The following is a 20,626-nucleotide window of genomic DNA, read 5'->3' as shown; positions in this document are numbered from 1 at the left end:
GATTGCCAACGAATCTATCCCACTTCCTCTGAGAGACTAAAAGAGACTGTGAAAAAAAGAGAGCTCTGAATTTTAAAACTAAGACAATCCTACAAATCTAGCTCAAAATACCATTCCTACACAAAATCTCTCTTTGTGTTTGCATTTGAACTTTGGAGACTAAACCCATGGTACTTTGTCTGCCATGTACAAAGAGCTCATTTATTCATTTATTCTGTCTTTATCTCTCCATGTCTAATTGTGTAATTGTAAGAATTGTGTGGTCTTTGTTTTGTTTAAGTAATATTGGATAAGTACAGCAAAGAATAATGCGACAATGATAATGCTGACAATGATATATTATCATTCTCTGACAGATAATGCCATCTTCCCACCTTATTATGGTTAATTAAAGCTTCACTGATTCTGACATTTCAAACATGTTTTTCATCCTTGCATCCTCCTACCCACCCTCAGCTGCCACCAACATTGGTATGGTGTATTATGCTGCCTAAATGTGTGTGTGTGCGTGTGTGTGCATGTGTCTGTGTGTTTGTGTGTGTGTGTGTGTGTGAATATCAACCCTCATTCTCTCACGCTGAGAGGGGAAGCAAATCTGTCGTCCCCACAAGTTCATTCTCACGGAACAAATTGGTGAGCATGCTCAGTGGTGTCCAGGATACTGCTGTGCTGTGACAGAACTGTGGGGGTCTCAGAGAGAGGAAGAGAGAGAGAGAGAAAGAGAGAGAGAGAGAGAGAGAGAGAGGGAGAGAGAGAGAGAGAGAGGGAGAGAGAGGGAGAGAGAGAGAGGGAGGGGGAGACAGGCTGTGAGGGGAGAGAGGGAAAGAGGGATTCGAAGGGGAAAAAAGGAAATAGAAACAGATGGGAGGCCAAAGAAGATAAGACACAGCTGTGACAATCCAATATGATTCCTGGATCTTATGACCACCCTATTTTTATTGTTTTTGTTATTTGTGTTTACTTATTTGATTAAATGTGAAATAGCAGATATGAATACACATGAATATTATACCCCCCAAAACATAATAAGAAATATGCAAATATTAAAAAATGAATCGTGCTGGATGCACAGATTTTACTGTGGCAAAAGGACAGTCTCCTCAATGGAATTGCTCTAGTTGCTCAGACAATGTGAGAGAGAGGCTGAGCATTGACTCACTTGATGAGGTTTAAAGCTTCACGGCTGATTGAGTCGCTGCACTGACCTGTGTAAAAGGCTCTGCCCAAGACCTCAGTCAGTGTTACAGTGGTGCAGAGCTAACTTTAGCCGCCAACAACGAAAAATGAAATGGCAGAATTGAAGCTTGAACTCACAGGAGCTTGAACTCACAGCTTCAGTCAGTGGTGTGTCTTAGACTTTCATTTCCATCTCATAGTCTGTGGATGAACCAGCCATTACAAATAAAATCAAAGCATTTGCATACATCACCAATGTATTGTATTTCAAAGGATTGTGTAGAATCGCTGTTTTTTATTTAACATGATTGTTTGGGTAAAATATGTATACTGTACTTATCATTCATCAAAATATTCCTGTTTCTTTCTTACTTTTCTCAATGGTTTCAGATGACTTTGGATCATGAAGACAGACATCTCTACTCTATCTACACACCCCATGCCCCTGCGTGTCCAGAGCCATATGGCCACAGTCCTGAACTCTATGGTGTGAACTAACACCTCCCCCCTCAACCCCCACCACCACCCTTCACCATTCACAGACTTCAACGGATTTTAATAGGTGCGGGGAGATGATGGACAGTTCCGCCAGCCTATCAGGGGAGACTCTGTTCCTGCGTCAGGCCGCTCTGTTGCTGGAGCGCCAGACTCCCGCGTGGAAGCTGTGCAGTGCCGTGCAGCGACCCGCTCGACCGTGCTCCCTCAACCTCACATACACCATCTCCCTCCCTGTGCCACCACAGCAGCAGCAGCAGCAGCAACAGCAGCAACAGCAGCAACAGCAGCAACAGCAGCAGCAGCAGGATCCATTCAGGGAGGCTCTGAGCAGTTTAGCGGAGTCTAAGAAGGAGGGTGGAAGAGGAGACGCAGAGGAGGAGAGGCAGGAGGCGCACCTGCTGTCGGAGCGAATGCGGGCCTGCTCCTCCTCACCAGCTCCCGATCTGAGTGGCGGGAGTTCCCCGACGGGCTTCGACGCGAGCGAGGAGAAGGTCGTCATCGGGGACAGAGGCACGCCACGATGGATCAACCCCTTCATCCCCGAGGAGGAGAGGAAGGAGGAGGAGGACGAGGAGGAGGAGGATGATCTGGAGGGGGATAACTTGCACAAGTACCAAGAGGACTTCTCCTTCCAACTGCACGGAGACACCAGGGCCGTGGAGGAGGTTGAGCCAGCGTGTCCGGTGGAACCTGTCCAACACCGTGGTTCTGAAAGCGCGGATACGCGCAGAACCATGTGGAGCCAGGAGAGAGGTGTGTCGAAAGAGCTGGAGAACCTCAGCCAGCCGGGGCTCGAGTTCCGTCCACGTTGTGACTCTAGAGGCACCCCGATGCTCATTGACTGTGGTGAGCTGGAGAGGGGAGGGTCGGGGAACTGCAACGGTGGAGTCTCCAAAGAGAAGCCCTCCCAAGCGTCTGGCCACGCGTGCCCTTGTGCTCTGGGCAAGCCGCGCAAACCGTCGGAAGGCTTCGTGGACAACGTCAGCGACTCCTCCTGCAACAGCTCCGATGGAGTCCTCGTCACCTTCAGCTCCATCTACAACAAGAGCAACAACGCCGTGCCCGCCAACCCGTTCCAGCTGGAAAGCCCGATCGAGCCCTCGCACGGGACCAGCTCCTTGTCACAGGACGGGTCCAACTCGTCCCCCTACTGGTCGCCTCAGGGCACTGATCCCAACTGCAACTATCAGCTGGACTCCGAGGGCGTCCCGTCTCCGCTCTTCTCGGACCTCACCACCGCACTCCACGCTCAGACGCGGCTGACCTTGCCCTCTCAGAACTACTATAAGCTGGTGACCTGCGACCTCTCGTCGCAGTCGTCCCCCAGCCCGGCCTGGTCGTCAGTGACCAGCTGCTCAGAAGGGGGCCACAGCCAGAGTAGCCCGACCCCGCCTGCCGAGTACTTCCTGTTCAGGAGAGACGACGGGGAGGGGGAGGCAGAGACCCGACCAGAGGAGGAGGTATGGCTGATGAGCACCCTCTCATCATTCTAAAATAAAAAGTGCTAATAATAATCATGGCACACACACCCACATTTTTGAAAGGTCTGCTAAAAGTGCTGTGTAAATTATAATAAGAAAATATGACTGTGTTATACAGTATAAGATGAAATAAGAGAGTTAACAATGAAAGGTTTCAGACAGATCTTTTTTTTCAGACATTGTTAAGCTTGATGTACAGGTATTAACATTAAATTAAGGCTTGTATATTCCTGGAGACGTATGCATTTTGGAAAGAGCACTTTCAGTTTGGTTCCATCAGTTAGTGTGTGTAGTGTGGGTAGTATCTCTTTTCATTTCCCTCATTTACTTCACTTGACTTTACATTCACTCACTGAATTTTATCTCTCAAATTAGCAACAACAACAACGAGACAAAGAGCTAGTGGAAGACAGCACTAAAGACAGCAGCTCTGAGAACCCATGTAAGAAGGTGATCAAGGGAAAGACCTCCCTCACCTGCAGCTGTGACACCACCACAAAATGCCTCCTCTCGCCGACCCTAACGACGATGCCACGTGTGCCCAGCTGCCCTGGCCATCTCACGGCCAACAGTGCCAGTCAGCATGTGACCAGCTTTGCAGAGATTGCCCACTGCAAAAGGGGCACGAGAGACGCATCCTCCCTGAAGACCAGTCCAGAAGATCACCAATCTCCTGCTCTGGACCCTCAGGGGCTCTCCACTGTTAAAGATAGGGAGTGTGAAGGACAAAATGCCTGTTCAGGATCTAACTGTTCACCCTCGACTGTTAATCAGCACATTAAGACATCTGTGCATATGGATCCAGAGAACCTTCCATCAACCTCTAAAATGGAAGGTAAGTAATGGTTTTGGGACATTAATGACATTTACTACTATTGAGTAAAACTGAATTAATTTGAAATAGTTGTAAAGAGAAGATATTCAGAAGGTTTCTACAAACTCTTAAGTGTCTTTACAGGTGGGCTTGACCTTAATAAATAGACATGTTGACCTGATTGACCTGATTATGAAAGAGACCCGGTTATGAAACAGCTCTTGTAAAAATAAACTTTTTCAAGTTCCTCTTAATCAGGAACTAAATCATTAGCCCCTCACCTCACCACAGATCCTTCAGACCTGAAGTGGAATACTCTATCACACAGTCATCTTAGTACCAAGCAGCAATGCAGAGGAATCTCAATTAATGGGTCACCGACGAGAGGTTTAATCACGTCCTTAACACTGCACTGTAATTATGTGTGTGTAATTCCCGTGTGTCTGTCGTCTAGGGGCCTGTTCGTCTTCGTCTCCGGGGGTGGTGCGCTTCAGTAAGGACCAGAGGCCCACCTCTCTGCCTATCCAGCCCTTTGTGCTGCAGTTGCCTCCGGGGAAACAGCAGAAGCCGCTGGGCTCGCTCCTCAACCAGTACCTCGGCCACGGCAAGCCCAGCAGCAGCGGCGGCGCCCCGCACAGGGGCAAGGGCAAGGGCAAGGGCAAGGCGGTGCCCAGCTTCCTGCGCCCCTCGCCCCTGGGGGGGTACTCCGCACTGCACCTGGAGGCAGCCTCCAGTTCAGACACCTGCTCCACCTGCACCCCGAGCCCCGTCCCGTTCCCACACCCACACCGCTTGGCCTGGGGCTTCCACCACCAACAGCAGCGACGTCACGACAGCCCTCCCGACGCACAGTGCCACCTGGACAGTACAACCCAAAGCGGCTCAGGCTCAAACCCTTTTAGGCTATATGTGTCTCAGAGTAGCCCAGACGAGGCGCTCGACTGCCAAAGCAAGCGCAGTGAAGACGCCATGTCTCCTCCAGCACGGACTGGTGCCAAACGGAGCCCGGACGCATCAAATCCCATACGCAGCCCAAGGCCTGCACTCACTCTGCCTGCTCAGCAGCACGCACTAGAGCTGAGTCCCAAAATGGCTGACCCCTTTCAACCCCTTGGCCCGGCTTCACTCGAGGCTGAGCTGAGTCAGGTGGCGGAGCCTGTGCCTGTCTGGGACATGTGTCATCGTGGCCCGAGCCCCGCCGTGACCTCGGTGACCTGTCTGAACACCCCGCCCTGCTTGTCGTCCTGTCCGGTGGAGAGGCCCATGGCCCAGTGCAGCACCAGTGCCGTCCTCAGCACCACACCCTTCTGCAGACCGGCCCTGCCCAACCGTACGTGGATGATAGTGTGGTTAAGGGTTAGGATAGGGTCTGCTAAAAGTGACTTGACTTGACTTGACTTGACTTGACTTGACTTGACTTGACTTGACTTGACTTGACTTGACTTGACTTGATTATGTTCAATAGGCTAGGCTAAGGTCTGATGATGTAGATAAGTGCTAAGCTAGGCTTTGATGATGTAATGAGTTAACAGCTAGGCTAGGGTCTGATGATGTAATGAGTTAACAGCTAGGCTAGGGTCTGATGATGTAGTTGGTTAACAGCTAGGCTAGGGTCTGATGATGTAGTTGGTTAACGGCTAGGCTAGAGTTTGATTATGTAGTTTGTTAATAGCTAGGCTAGGGTTTGATTATGTAGTTTGTTAACAGCTACAGTAGGCTAGGGTTTGATGATGTAGTTGGTTAACAGCTAAACTAGGGTCTGATGATGTAAATAAGGGCTATGATAGGCTCTGATGACATGATTAAGGGTTAGGGTGTGATGGGATAGATTTGGAATGAGCAGGTTAAGGTATCAGCTCATCATGTAGTTAAGGGTCAGGCCTCCTTTTTAGGTCAGTTTATGAGGACTCACTAGAATTGTGGGAGTTTAGTGCATTCATCATACAGATATAGATTAAAAGGTCCAAACTTTCCAATTAAGTTTTATAAGTTACTCCATTCGCCTTATTCACCCGGCGGCCATTACGAGGCTGAGGGGTACACTTGCCATTACACCTCAGTCCAGCAGATGGTGGTGGTAATGCACTCCGTTTGCAAATTGCCAAAAAAAGCTCACCGAAAAAGAATAAGGGTTCACTGGCCTGTTCTTCTTCTTCAGTGAGTTTTGTTTTAGCAGTTTGCAAACGGAGTGCATTACCACCACCATCTGCTGGACTGAGGTGTAATGGCAAGTGTACCCCTCAGCCTCATAATGGCCGCCGGGTGAAAAAGGCGAATAGTTCTCCACATGAGGACAGTGTTGTTTCTGGGAAAGCTATAACGAATAAGAATACTGTAGTCCTTTATTACGTAATCCTACAGTGGGGCAATGTGCAGTGCAACACAGCAAAGAGAACAGAACAATAACAAAAAATACAAAAAAAGATTTACCATAATAACCTTTTGAATTACAAAGGTACACAAGCAAGCAATGATTAAACTCTGTCTCTGGCTCTGATCCCATTTCAGGCCACTGCAGAATGTTACTCTGTAGAACCCTGGCCATTATTTGTTTTGTTCCATGTGAATTCTAGAAGCCTGACCTTCGCATCGATTCCTCCTCCTCTGTGTGACTAAGCAGGTTTCCAAGGGAGACAGCCTCAGCCCTACCATCAGCAAGGTGACTCATTCTCGCTGACGGACAGGCCGCCGGAAGAGTTCTGCCTCTCCCCTGACGCCTCCTCCGAGTCTCTCTCCATCGACCTGCTGCAGAAAAAAGGTGAATGGGAAACACGTGCAGTGTTGCGATAGAAAATATGTATGTCTGGTAAATAACGACATGCCATTCAATGTCATGCGTCAATCAAACTCTCCCCAGGAGTATGGCAGTGTGAGCCTGAAATAAACCTAATTTTATAGTTTTGTTAAATGGACTTATATTACTTGTTTTTCCATAGAAACACATTCACACAATGGCCAGCATATACAGTTCTGGAAAAAATTAAGAGACCACTCTTACTGGTTGCTGACATTGAAAACGTAGGATGAAAATCTCAGAAAATCTTAACTTTCTCCAGAGCTGTACAAAGACACATTCTATCCTACCCACTATATGTGCATATACTGTAAATACTATACTGCGATAATGCATTACATGCAGTACATTGCATACTGCATATGCTATGCATAGTTAATTATGTGTTTACCAGAAACATCTTCAAAATCCCTCAGAGTTCAGGCATTTGTCAAGAATGTGTACAGGTTTGTTATTTACTTGTGCAAGTGTCTATTTCACTTTAAATTGTTCGAAAATCAAGATGGCCTCTACATTTACTGTACAAAAGTGAGTCCATCTTTCTGGTGTGGTACCTAGAGAGGAAGATGAGAGAGAGAGAGAGAGAGAGAGAGAAAGAGACAGACATCGAGAGTAGGGGGTGGGGGGATTCTCTCTGCTATGGGATGGAGAGAAACTGTGTGTGTGTGTGTGTGTGTGTGTGTGTGTGTGTGTGTGTGTGTGTGTGTGTGTGTGTGTGTGTGTGTGTGTGTGTGTGTGTGTGTGTGTGTGTGTGTGTGTGTGTGTGTGTGTGCATTTCCCTCAGCTCTGGGATGCAGAGAGAGAGAGAGACAGCCCACTCTGCAGCTCTGCCTTCACTTCCCTGAAGGGGCTGCCTTTGAATTGTGACCTACTTATTCTATCTCTCCTTGCCCATGATTGGCTAATCCCATCTCTCTCTCTCTCTCTCTCTCTCTCTCTCTCTTTCTCTCTCTCTCCTTCTGTGTGTGTGTGTGTGCATGCGTGAGTGTGTGTTGTGTGTGTGTGTGTGTGCGAGTGCATGCATGAGTGTGTGTGTGTGTGTGTGTGTGTGTGCGTGTGTGTGCATGATTATGTTTGCACACATGTCAGATTGTGTTTGATGTCTTTTTGCTTTAGATTTTTTTCTCTGACATTTGGGTTTGGTTCATTCCAGAACATAATCTTCTTTAGTTGCAAATAAATCTTAGCTACTGCATAAAGCCACACAGCTCATCTCAGTAGGCACATAAAGCTTGACATATTGGAAAACATCTTTTATGTTAAAAATGGAAAAAGGATTTTCTGTATTTTCTGTGAATGTCAGGTTTGCTGTGAAGATTTTCTTGTTATGGATGCTTTCAGCACCTACCTTATGTGATTCTTTCTTTCTCTCTCTCTCTCTCTCTCTTCTTTGCTTCGTTTTTCCTCTAGCCCTGCTTAAAGCTGTGAGCTCGGCAGTGGATTTGATCTCCACATATTTTGAACACCCAAGACGTGATGCAGATGAAAAGGTAAACACTGGCAGCCAACCAAGTGTCTCCTGTGAGATAGCATGCAAGGAATTGGTGGGTGACTAAGGCTCACAGCAATGCCAGTGATTTGTGTTCCTATTCAAATTAGTGTTCCTGTAAGGTGTGTGGCTTGAAGTAGCCAGAGAGAAGTCAACCAAGCCTGACAGAAGACATTTCAGGGACTGCATATCATTTGAGGTCATATGATAAACAAGGAAATACATGTAACAGGAATTGACTGCTACTGTTGCTTTACCAGTACTCACAATTACAATATGCACATTAGATCACAATAATCACAGTGTATTAGTTACTTTCAAGACTTACAAAGAGCAAACATATATTTAAGCAGACAAGCTGGCTGTTGGTTTGAAAACCTCAAATCAGAAATATCAGTTTTATAGGAACTTATTTGATCTAGCCAGATTAAGCAATGGAAATCAAAGTCTTGTATGAGTCAGAATATAACAGGATTCTCATTCTCTTGATTCAGCTCCAGCTTGGAAACAGTACCTTAAATCCCAACATTGCTCTGCTGGTTCTGAACAAGCTGTGTCCAGCAATCCGAAACATTTTACTGGACGGTCTGCGGTCGTACAAGCTGGACCTGATTGTGGGACAGCGCCGCAACCAGCCTTGGGACATTGTTCTGGCTTCAACACAACCAGGTCAGTAAGAGGCAGTGGATTGATGCTGATGCTGATGTGTAACTACTCATATGTCTGTCACCCAAATCCTTACCATGTGCTCATGGGTGTTGTAGTTTTATGGTTGTACTGTATTTCCTCCCTCTGTCAGGCCCCACCACTCGAGTCCTGCACAGTCTGGTCTCTGTGGTGAGCAAGTGTTCCCAGCTCACCAAGCACAGCATGAGGTTCAACGCCTTCATTATGGGGCTGCTCAAGTAAGACAGTCAATTTCTCTGACTCTAACTATCTTTCTCTAACTATCTTAAATAAAGACTTGGTCTAAAAGCGGATACTTTTTCCTATTTTGTTGAATTTCAATAATTGAGATATTTACAGTCAAATGAATTTCCATCCATTCCCTAGTTTACGAGCACTGGAGTTCTGGCTTAATCACCTGTACACATGTGTAGGTATGTAAACCATTTATTTTGCATTTATATCATACATATGAATATTTGTTATGCATTCAATAATATATGAATATATTAATATTGTGTAAACATTTTCTGTAACAAATTATCTATGAAAGTTATTATGAAATAAACAGATAACATTGGACAGGAAACAGACAAGATGGCATTATAACATTGTGTGTGCTTGTTATGTAAATGTATTTGGAACTTTTCCATGTTGATGAGCAGCGTTCTGTTGCCCCCTCCCCCAACCCCGTCTGTAGATGTGTTGCGTCCTCTCTACCACCACTGGGGTCTGGTCCCACTATGGCAGGGACCATGTCGCCCCCACCTCCACGAGCTCCTGCTCCTCCTGGAGCCGTTGGCTGCCCTGCCCTTTGACCTCCACCTCCTGTCAGAAGCCCGCCTCCTCAAGTGCACTTCCTCCTTGCTGGCCCAATCAGCTTACTCCTCCCTCCAGATGTCGGCCATTTCAGCCAATCCGAACAAGGGAGGCGAACAGAGGAAAGAGCAGTTGGAGAGCACTGAGAGGAGAGTAAAGAGAGAGAGTAGTTCTGTTTACACGGCGTTACCGAGCCCGCAGACAGTCATGCAGCACATCTCTCTGGGGCCGCAGACAAACAGTGCGCAGAGTCAGAGTCGGCCACTAGGTGGCAGCAGCGGTCAGTCAGATTCTGCTGTCGGTTGGTGGCTACAGCAGCCATCGGTGGTGGAAGGAGTGATGGCGCCCTCTGTGGACACCCAGGAGAACAGATGGAGTGAGGAGAGGAGGGAGGAGGAGTGCGGGAGAGGGATGGAGAGAAGAGAGGAAACCCTGGAGGAGAGGTCCCCACAGGAGCTTCGCTGGGCGCGGCTGTTTGGGGCTAGAGTTGGCGCCCCCATCAGGAGAGAGAGTAAACAGCAAGGCCCCAACAAGACCCAGAAGAACAGGTGATGTTCCCTTTACAGTACATTACCTTGGTTTATATTTGTCAACCAAAATGATGGCAATCCATCATCATCCATAAAGTACATTCACCACCACAAACATAATTTTATTAAAAGATAAATTGAAATTGTCGGAATCCTGAAAGTATTAGAGTTCAATACGTTTTGTTTGATGACAAAAATCCAAAATTCTTATACAGTATAGATAAGCTGCTGATACAATACTTTTACCATCATCCCACCAATACTGCTCAAATCATTCAAATTTCACTTCATTCTTGCATTCTTTGTGTTATTCTCCATGGTTAATTCAGGCTGCCGTCTCAGTGGTTGAGTTTGGACGGGTCGGGTCTAGAACTCCTGGCCCAGAGTGTTTGGTCCAGCCGGCGACAAGAAACCTATCCCTTCCCCAACCACACCGCTGACATGGCGGAACGGAACCGACACTGACCAATCACAACCTTCCTTTCGTTCCACGAATGGAGAATGTGAACACCTAGACTCCATCCTGTGTGATTGATCACCATCACAATCAAACAAACAAACATTACAAGAGGAACACCTAGTGACTCCATACAAAACTGTTGCACCATCCACCAACCCCCCCCCCCCCCCCCCCCCCCTGTGAAAGAAAAATCCTGAAAAGGGGGGGGGCATAATCCATAATGTCTGTGAATTCAGGTACAACAAAAAACAACGATGAGCACAGACACACAGACCAAAGTCATGTTATTCATTATTAAAAAGAGAAGCACAACAGACACTAACATGGTCACTATCACCACCATGTTTGATGTTTGATCACGTCACCAAGGAGGCTGAATGGAGGATAAAGAGATAGATCTGTTAATATCAGGATAAAATTAGTTTGTTTCTGTGGAACTGGAAGTGTCTGCCATGTTTCCATGTTTGTCAGAAGAGTGGTGCACCCAATGGACCTGTACTCCATGTACCGAACATGAACATAAACCACATATGATATGCCTCATATTGTGGCCTGTGCCCCCTAATTCCTCCCCCCATTTTCCCATCCTCCAACACCTGAATGCTGCCTTGCAAACCTTCCTTGTTCTCGTGAACTTGTCCGTCCGTGTTCAAAAGCATGACGATATTCACGTAGGTTGGCATGTCAAAAGAGAATCATTGTTATATTTTTAGGGGTAATGACAGTTTTTTCTTTCTTTCTGGACCTGCTAGATGTATGTGCACTGGAATAGATGAAGTGATAATGACGTTAATGACAGCATTTATGAGTACATGCTCTGGTTTGCTCTGGTAACTTTTACAGTATTGCGCCCCCATGGGGTTGGCTAGTGCCAGTCTTATCAAAAAGCAGAAGAATTATGAAAGATTAAGAGTAAATATTTGATGGTCTCCCATGGAATAATATTGTGTTAACTGTTTTTTGACAGTGGTGATTTTTAAAAGAACTTCCCTAGACTTTCACAACCTAGATGAAAACCACACCCAGAGAGTGTTGAAGAGTGTTCAATGGCAATACTGCAATGTATTTATGGCAATAAAGATGTGTTCATCTCCTAACTCATCTAGTTGAGATTTTGTTGGACTATCTTTAACCCTGTGAAATTATTGTGAAATTGTCACTTGCCAAAGGTGTCCAGACAAAACAACCCACATACTGACCATTATTTTAGTTACAGAAGTTTTATTGAGATACACAAATGTTCTTTCTTACAGAATGATGTTAGTTTTTCTTTGGCTTTGATCATGTAAATACTGAGTGTCTCCAAATAAAAAACAATCCAGATATAACACACATATTTCAATAATGGTAAGGAACTAAATGCGTAAAGGGAGGTTCATCCGTTCAGAGCAGCTAAGCGGCAAAAAGCCATTTGCTCTGTGCTTTGTTCAGCGCAGCGACAGGCTGGTTCTTGCGCATGCAAGCCAGTGACAATAATGGGTTTCATAGTGCAGCTCTGCCGCTTGCGCATACAATGTGAACCCCCCTTAACACTTCAGAATCACTTAGTGATCACCCTTAATACAGACATATCCACATGCGTGCACACACACACACACAGACACAAGCATACAGTACACACATTCTACAGATTCAGTGTTCCAGTCAGTGTGATTGCCATTCAAACTATTTTAATAATCAACAGATTGGCTGTCACTACTGAGACAGCAGCTGAGTGTCTCTCTGGTTCAGGCCACAGTGGTCTGGCTGTCAGTGGGTCTTTACCTTCCTCTTACTGTCAGTGCAGCCCAAGGAATTATGGGTCAGCTGCCCAAAGGTTTGACCATACCTAAATTTGTATCCTGTGGGTCAATGTGAAGGATTAGATTCAGATTAGATTCAACTTTATTGTCATTGTGCAGAGTACAAGTACAAAGACAAATGAAATGCAGTTTGCATCAAACTGCAAAAAAGCTGCAAAAAAGTGCAATGTGATATACAAAGTATAGACAGGTGGTGCATAGACAGGACAAGAAATATAATGCAGTGTAGACAGTATTATACAGTTGGTTTACAGAAGGTGGTTTAGGGTCATATAAATGAAACATAAATATGTGCAGTGGATTAGCAGTTACCTTATAAGAGCAGAATAAATATGGCTATGTAATATGAACAATGTACGAACAACATGTACATATATGTGTAATGTAGTAGCAGTAACATTATAATAGTAATAAGAATAATAGATATATGCAGTGTATTAACAGAATATATTATAAGAAAAACAGAGTAAATATGGATATTCAGAAAGATATGCATCATGAGACATTCATACAAGAACATTTGTAAAGATTCATAGATTCATATAGAAGCATTTATTTAACAAATATTTGTTAACTGATGAAACTCAACATGAAAATAACTAGATGTACCGCGTAGCGGTACAAAATATGACCGCCGCTCAGTCCTGCACATCCATTCCGCGAAAATAAATCATATTAATGAATTTGTCTCCATCTTCTACTCCATCCCCCACTCTTGAAACTTTTGTGTATGCTTGTTTGGAATGTGTGTTTGCACACATTCCGCACACAAAGTAGCCTACTGTTGCTGCAAAGGTGAATAGATTTGTTTCTGGGCCAAAAAATCTGTAACATTGTTATAAAACCTTTAAAATCTCTAAACAATCACAAGTAGGGCAGTTCATCATAGTCCATCCATTGCAACTGGACTGATGAAAGGTACACCTGTAGGCTACATTGTATTTGGGAAAAGCAGAAGGTAGCAGCATAATGTATTTATTTATTTATTATTAAACTAAAACAATCCCTGTCAGTTCCATGCAGTTTTCAACAGCTATCAAGAAGAGAGGTCATGTCATGGATTTTTGTGAATGTTTCTTCTTCTACATATGCATAGGTTTAGTCATCTAGTTCAAATTATATTCAGCTTTATTGTCAATGCACAAATTAAATACCAGTAGTCTAAAACAAAATGCCGTTTTACCCAGTGGTGCAAATAACTGACATGTCCAAAAGGGCCTTCATGAAATGCGTTGCGAGACTGTTCATACACATTTTAGCGGGCAAAGTTGAAGAGCTACTCTCCGTTATTGTTTGTGCAAATAATATGCTGATTCATGTTCCCTTGCATTTTGCAACCATGAGGTCCATGGTTAAGCTCAATCTTTTGACGCAATCTTTTGATTTTCACCCAGCCTAGTCCATGGTAGGCGCCCGATAGAAATATTGTTTAATTTTGCGATTGAGATATCCACGCACTGGCGCCCCCCCTGCGACGTGTTCGCCCCCCGGTTTTAGAGCTATTCTAAATGCAAAAATGCATAGACATTGCATGACAAAACCGTGACTGTTAACAAACTATAAGCTATATAAGGTAGGCCCTATGCTAGGCCTATTACACAACACAAATTGTCACCAGGCTATGCTGGCGACCCAAATAAAATCTCCGTTGGAACCAATGGCTTACACCTTACAGTATCAAGCTGCCACCTCTTGGCGAAAAGTTAATAGTTTTGCATATCAGTAGTAATACATTTCACGTAGCTGTGAATCACGGAAAGGGCGAATGAAGTGGACACTTCTAAATGGAACCCAACCCACTGTACAGTAACTCAAGGTCTGTGGCTAAAGCAGCCATAATGAAAGCGTTATCATTGTTTGGATACTTCACACACACGTGTTTTTTAATCGCATAGACTACAACTACCAAGCTGGAATCAAAGCACATCGACTCCCCTCTCACACCCTAAACACGCACTTCGAACAAACAAAAAGCGCCTCAGTCTCACGGAATAGCCATAGGCAAAACTGTATCTGACCGGTGTAACGTTGGTACTAAATCATCCATCGCAAAGAATGATTTTTGTAGCACGTGCAACAAATATGTGTAGGTACAGCCCTGCCCTGAATACATCTCAACGTGCGCTCTAAAACATCTGGTTTAAATGGAGATGTAGATCATCACGGGATCATAGACAGGTTATCTTTCAGGTAGCCTAGGCCTATATATTTTCCATTAAAAAACCATCACGTAGCGAACGTGTTGTGGCTAACTCACTTAGCTCCTGTTAGTAGCCTAGGTTATGGTCATAAGCAAATGAGATGACAGTCGAAAGATACAATTAGTGCTGTTATCGATTTGCTTGGTAGCCTATAAACGCATTTATGGTTTTCTACAAATACATCAATAATCAAATTGGCCTCCATCACTCAACCATGCTAACGGTAACATTATTTTACCTACGTTCTGCTATTGATAGGATTAACGTAGCCTACCTGCAGTAAAAAACAACCACGATAAACATTCTCAGATTTATTTCGGCTTCAAGAGGAAATGGGAATTACATTTCATGCAGAAATCATCCTACCCTTAGACGTTCTCTGCGGTAAACTACTGTAGCCTACAGTCTTGTCCTTGTAGGAAGCATAGTGTCTTTCTAACCCACTTTAGATTAACTTCCAACAAAATTACGTCTTACTGCAACGATGCGCCATCTAGTGGACAAACGACTACTTATCGCCAATACTGGAAATGCAGCCATGATGATGATGATGAATATTTATTTTGGCTTTCTTTTAATCCTACTGAATTTGTAATTATGTATCAGCCGTTCTAATACCGATAGTATGTGGGTGCCTGTGTGTGTGTGTGCATGTGTATATGTGTGCACCACCATCTACAGGCCAATGAGTGTAGAGTCACTAAATGTACACATAACTTAATTTTTTAGACCCCCCCATGGATGAAATTCTACGAAACTTGGCATACCCCCAGAGAATGTCAGGTTAATCATACACATAAAATTTGGTGCAGTTCTGAACGTCTTTACTGAAGAGAGGGGCGATTAAAGCAGAATGATATTGCATTTTCATTTTTTACCGGGGGGGTGCAAATCACAAATGAGTGATTATGGGCTAAGTTGATGTGGGCCCTTGAGACCAACATACCATAAAAATTTCTTCATCCTCGGTGCCACGGTTCAGGTAGTTATTTAGGAAAAACTGCATTTTTTGGGTTTCGGGGGGCCCAGCGCGGAGGGGGAGTGGCCCCCGGGGACCAAACGAAATTTTTCCGTAAAAGTCTAGTGGGGCTACATACCCACCAAATTTCATGTGCCCCGGTGTTTCGGTGCCCCGGGTATCGTTGACCAAAATTTCAGGAAGTAGATGACGGGAAAAAAAAAAAAAAAAAAAAAAAAAAAAAAAAAAAAAAAAAAACTTTGACAATCCCTATATGACCGCTTCGCTAGCTTCGCTAGCGGCGGTCATAATAAAGTGAGTTGAAGATCAATCAGTTAAGATGTTATTTTATTCTATACTTTAGTCTGTTGTATAGCTGCAATGGAATTTGGCATCATGTTAAATGTCAACATGGATTAAATGTGTTTACTTTTTTCCCTTTCAGAATCTTGGCAACTTGTGTGCTTTGAAAGTGATTCTATTTGCAGGTCTTATAATACAATAAACAGCAACCTAGCCCAGCTTAGGCTATGCAGGTGAGATGAGGAGTGGTGCTTTTATGTGTTGCTTCAGGTCAATGAGTGCGTGTGCAAGGGGAGGGGGACTTGTTGGTTTCAAGTATGGATGTGTAGTGTGATTTCTGCGTTTTTTTGAAGTATGCGAATATAAATGACCTGTGTGTGTGTGTGTGTGTGTGTGTGTGTGTGTGTGTGTATGTGAACATGCATTTTACAGACATATGCCACTTTCGAAACATTCGCATGTGTGAAAGAATTTGAAGGCCTAAATCAGGTTTGTGTTTGTACGTGTGTAAGTCATCATGCACCTCTACTCTACAGTATGTAGTTAGTGTATGCATGTATGCGTGTGTCAGGTGTGTGTGTGTGTGTGTGAGCTCTTGCCTGGCACGTGTCCGGTGTAGGAGGGCAGCAGGTGGGAGTGGTAGATGGTGGGGGTGGGCGGCAGCAGCTGCGGCTCCTTACTGGGGGCCTGCAGGGCGAAGGGCATGGTCCTCATGTCTCTGCCAAACTCGACCAGTGCCTTGTTGGTGGTGATGGGATAGCTGCTGCCAATGAGGAAGCGCGACTTGGGCACGTAGCCAGTGTAACCTAATAAATATGACACACACACGCACACACACACACACACACACACACACACACACAGACATGCAAGCAAGCATGCACTCATGCACACCCACACAGATACATACATGCACGCACACACATACAACACACTCACACGCACACACACACACACACACAGACACACACACACACAGACAGACACACACACACAAACACAAGATACAGATACACACTTAAACAGATACCACCTATGCACACACAGATTGCAATATGCAAAAAGAAAAATGCTTACTCTAATATGCAAATTAACAGGTCAAGCTTTTTGGTTTTGGTTTTTGGTATGCAGATGTGTAAATTTGCACGGCACCCAATTTCTTGTTACCTACAAAGCATAAAGCAAGACTTTACTGGTTTGGTGTGCGTGCATGTGTTTGGGGGAGATCTTGAAAGGTGAGGGCTCCTTGCTGAGTGGCGTACCTGAGATGAAGTACTTGTGTGGGCTGCCGTCGTCCATAGAGTAAGGGGAACCCCGGGGCTTCCAAGGGTCCAGGGGAACGTAGGGGGCAGGCTCCTTGGAGATGGCCTGGAGCGGGGTGTTCAGCTTCCATGGCTGGAGTAGATGAATACACACATACACACAGCACACACACACACACACACACACACACACACACACACACACACACACACACACACACACACACACACAGAAAAAAAACATGCACATATGAGACAGACAAGAATAGTAACTGATAAAAAAAAATGCTGTAAATGCTGTAGAACATCTCCACTGCCCTGAGGCAATCCAAACTAGACAGCAATCAAAGGAGTCAAAACAAAAGAAATGTGAGAGCACCCTAAACTATTTTAATTATTTTGACCTTGTTTCCAAATAAATAGTAATGGTGATAGTAAATAGTGTTTACGAATACTGTAAGAAAGTTATGGAATTCAAGTACACAGCTTTTCCACTTTATATATTTCACTTCTTTCACTACTAACTGTTTGTGTGCACAGAGACATACTCTGGCTTGTTGTGCAAAGTGAGACTATAATGGCCTGAAATCTCTGTGTGATCTGATTGAAGAATATCACTTAGAGGGGTCCTTTTAAAGTGTGCAAAACATGACCTCTTCATTTACCAGATACCAAATCCCCTCCTATCTATAATTCATTAGTCAAGCACCCACACTGGTGTTTGTGAGGCTGTGTGGGTGTGTGTGTGTGAGTGATGTGAGTGTGTATTGTGGCCGGTCACATTAAACTTTAAAGTGGTGTTTGGAACTGTCATGTGCAAGTGTGTTTGCATAGTGCTGATTGGCTACTTTGACGTCGAGAAGGCCCTGCTTGGTGGCCATAGGCGGTAGGCCAACGGCGTCCAGATGTACTCTTCCCTGCTGGCCATGCTTGAACTCGGCCAGCGCCTCACGACAGGTTTCGGCATACGTCCGCGCAAAGTAGTGCTGGCTCTTTGGGACGAAGCCTTCCAGTGAGATACAGGCACAGACAGACACAAACAAATACATGTCATTACAATGTGCCACACCAGATACATTTATGACTGCATTTGGAACACTGCATCATTTAGTAGAATTTTGCTCCCACAAATTTCTCTGGAATGTATCATTTGATATTCTTTCTGAATAGTTATTTAACTCTCTTTCTCTCTCTCTCTCTCTCTCTCTCTCTATCTATCTATCTATCTACTGTATCTATCTATCTATCTATCTATCTATCTATCTATCTATCTATCTATTTCTACCCACTATAACACAATGAAATACTCTCTCTCTCTCTCTCTCTCTTGCTTTATCATAACTGTAACAAAGAACAAACAAACCCAATCATTCTCTCTCTCTCTCTTCCTCTCTCATTATTGTTTTTATCGCTACTGTAACAAAGAACAAATGAACAAGCACAAACATTCTCTCTCTCTCTCACTCTCTCTCTTCCTCTCTTGCTTTATCACTACTGTAACAAAGAACAAACGAACAAACACAATCATACTCTCTCTCCCTCTCCCTCTCTCTCCCTCTCTCTCACCAGTGTATCCTGGTATCATGCGCTCCATGTGCCTGTGTCCTCCTGGCCAGCTGCTCCTGATCTCTCCGCGGGGCCCCAGCTCTGCCTCGGCACGGGGCAGGCGACCCGAGTTCAGCACCAGCCGCTGGGAGCGCGGCACATCCGGAGAGGTCAGCAGCTCCGCCGTCAGCTGCCCGTAGGTCTTCCCCAGGTTAAACTTCAGCTGCGGACAGTAACCGGCATAGCTGTGTGCACACAGACACACACACACACACACACACACACACACACACAAATGCACAGAGGTATACAGATAAACACAAACATTCAGAATATTCAGACGGCAATGAAATAACATACAGACCAGACAAACTACAGGGGTACATTGGTTCTGGTGCAGTCAGTAGCCAAAGAGGATATTACAGTGGTAGGCTATTCATGAGGCCAGATGGTAATGTAAAAATGTAGGTCAATTAGAGTGAAAAAAATAACAAACTGATATCTAATGGCAAATATGATAGGCTACCACTTTTATTTTTTTTGGTCAAGGTCTATTGTAATATAAACAGCAGCCTATTTTTATCTGGAATAGGTTTCCACATTGTCTCCTCCTAGGCTAATTGGTTAGTATGCCAGAAGGGTATATTAGGCTATTTTCAGTTATGCCAGTTTTGTACTATTCCTATGTGAAACTCACAGATGAATGATTCAGCCCTACCCACTGCGTTAACACTGGCTCAACCAAGAGCTCCGTGTGACGGCACCCGTTGCTAAGGGTAACGCGTTACAGTAGGCTAAATGAGTGTAGGATTTCAAAAGGCCAGTGAGAAGAACTTAAACCGGTGGGAACAAATTGACGTGTTTGTGTAGGCTGATACAACCAAATGCGCGAATATCTAATGATGAGAGGAGCCACATTCCACTATGTGAAACTTCAAACACATAAAAAACAAAATAAACAAAACAAAAATAACTAAATAATGTAGGCAGCAGGCTATTGATAACGTGAACCATCATCTAGGCACTATAGCTATATTTAGGCTTTAGGGCTCATTTTTCTGAGGGAGACATAAGTTGGAAAAATGGAAAATAAACCTAACCAAAATGTAAGATACAGAAACACAAAAATGCCAATATCGTAGCCTACAAAGACTTACCCAGGGATATACTGTGGGTCTGGTGTCACCAGGACCTTGCTGAATTTGGGAGGGAATTCCTGCATATTGATAGAGATTTTGATTTTCAGTTCTCTATCTGGGACACCTGTCCGGATGCGCGAGCCAAGTCCTGCGCGTGTGTTTTCAGCTGGTTGCTACTGCCACTGTGAGAGTGCGCGCGTGAGTAAAATCAGCGGGAGCGTGCTGACCAACACTACCGCCATTATTTCATCATTTCATACGTAATAATGGTAGTCTGTCTGAAGCAGCATGGGGTATAAAGAGACGTTCACCAGCTGATAATTTATTTGTCAGCTACTCGGCAATTTATATTTAGTTAGAGTAGGCTACTTAGGCATGGTTACCTGTGCTGCACAATAACATGAGAAGCCTCTCTTGGACTTACTGGCTAACTTTCAAAAAATGTGTCTTTGACTTTTAGAGAATCACATTATTTGACTATGATGAATGAAAATCATGTAGCCTATAGTGTAATATATTTAGGCCTAAATCATCTATTACAAAAATAGGCTATACCTACTATGTCTATAGGTCTATTCTTAAGTATAAAACTGTTGTAAAATGCTTAAAACCCTGAATCGTAAAGAGCTGAAGATAGGCTACTATTGATGCGTATTTGGACTGATGGTCATTAAATAGGCCTAACTGAA

The 20,626-nt window shown here is 44.4% G+C and overlaps 3 protein-coding genes across 3 annotated transcripts; 2 read left to right on the top strand and 1 right to left on the bottom strand.

The window, feature by feature from the left end:
- Window positions 1-1,748: 1,748 nt before the first annotated feature.
- LOC143123541 (uncharacterized) lies at window positions 1,749-3,167 on the top strand. The gene has a single exon (XM_076284995.1). It carries the CDS (start codon window positions 1,749-1,751, stop codon window positions 3,165-3,167), a length of 1,419 nt encoding a protein of 472 aa, XP_076141110.1.
- A 503-nt stretch (window positions 3,168-3,670) lies between these two features.
- LOC143123540 (uncharacterized) lies at window positions 3,671-10,874 on the top strand. Its single transcript, XM_076284994.1, has 9 exons — window positions 3,671-3,990; window positions 4,424-5,299; window positions 6,590-6,727; window positions 8,174-8,253; window positions 8,747-8,921; window positions 9,052-9,157; window positions 9,306-9,352; window positions 9,619-10,285; window positions 10,597-10,874. The coding sequence occupies exons 1-9, from the start codon at window positions 3,684-3,686 to the stop codon at window positions 10,730-10,732; spliced, it is 2,532 nt and encodes an 843-aa protein (XP_076141109.1). The 5' UTR covers window positions 3,671-3,683; the 3' UTR covers window positions 10,733-10,874.
- Window positions 10,875-11,999: 1,125 nt separating this feature from the next.
- cimip2b (ciliary microtubule inner protein 2B) lies at window positions 12,000-20,068 on the bottom strand. Its single transcript, XM_076283244.1, has 6 exons — window positions 19,956-20,068; window positions 18,820-19,043; window positions 18,102-18,259; window positions 17,254-17,386; window positions 16,591-16,797; window positions 12,000-12,568 (listed from the first exon to the last, which is right to left on the bottom strand). Exons 1-6 carry the CDS (start codon window positions 20,018-20,020, stop codon window positions 12,477-12,479), a joined length of 879 nt encoding a protein of 292 aa, XP_076139359.1. The 5' UTR covers window positions 20,021-20,068; the 3' UTR covers window positions 12,000-12,476.
- Between the last annotated feature and the right edge of the window lie 558 nt (window positions 20,069-20,626).

This window comes from Alosa pseudoharengus, unplaced genomic scaffold (genome assembly GCF_046254945.1).
Source record: "Alosa pseudoharengus isolate Yale_2024_CS ecotype anadromous, Long Island Sound unplaced genomic scaffold, YU_APseudo_1.1 YU_APseudo_1.1_scf_14, whole genome shotgun sequence".
NCBI classification, from domain to species: domain Eukaryota; kingdom Metazoa; phylum Chordata; class Actinopteri; order Clupeiformes; family Clupeidae; genus Alosa; species Alosa pseudoharengus.
This window is presented reverse-complemented; position numbering and strand designations above follow the sequence as displayed.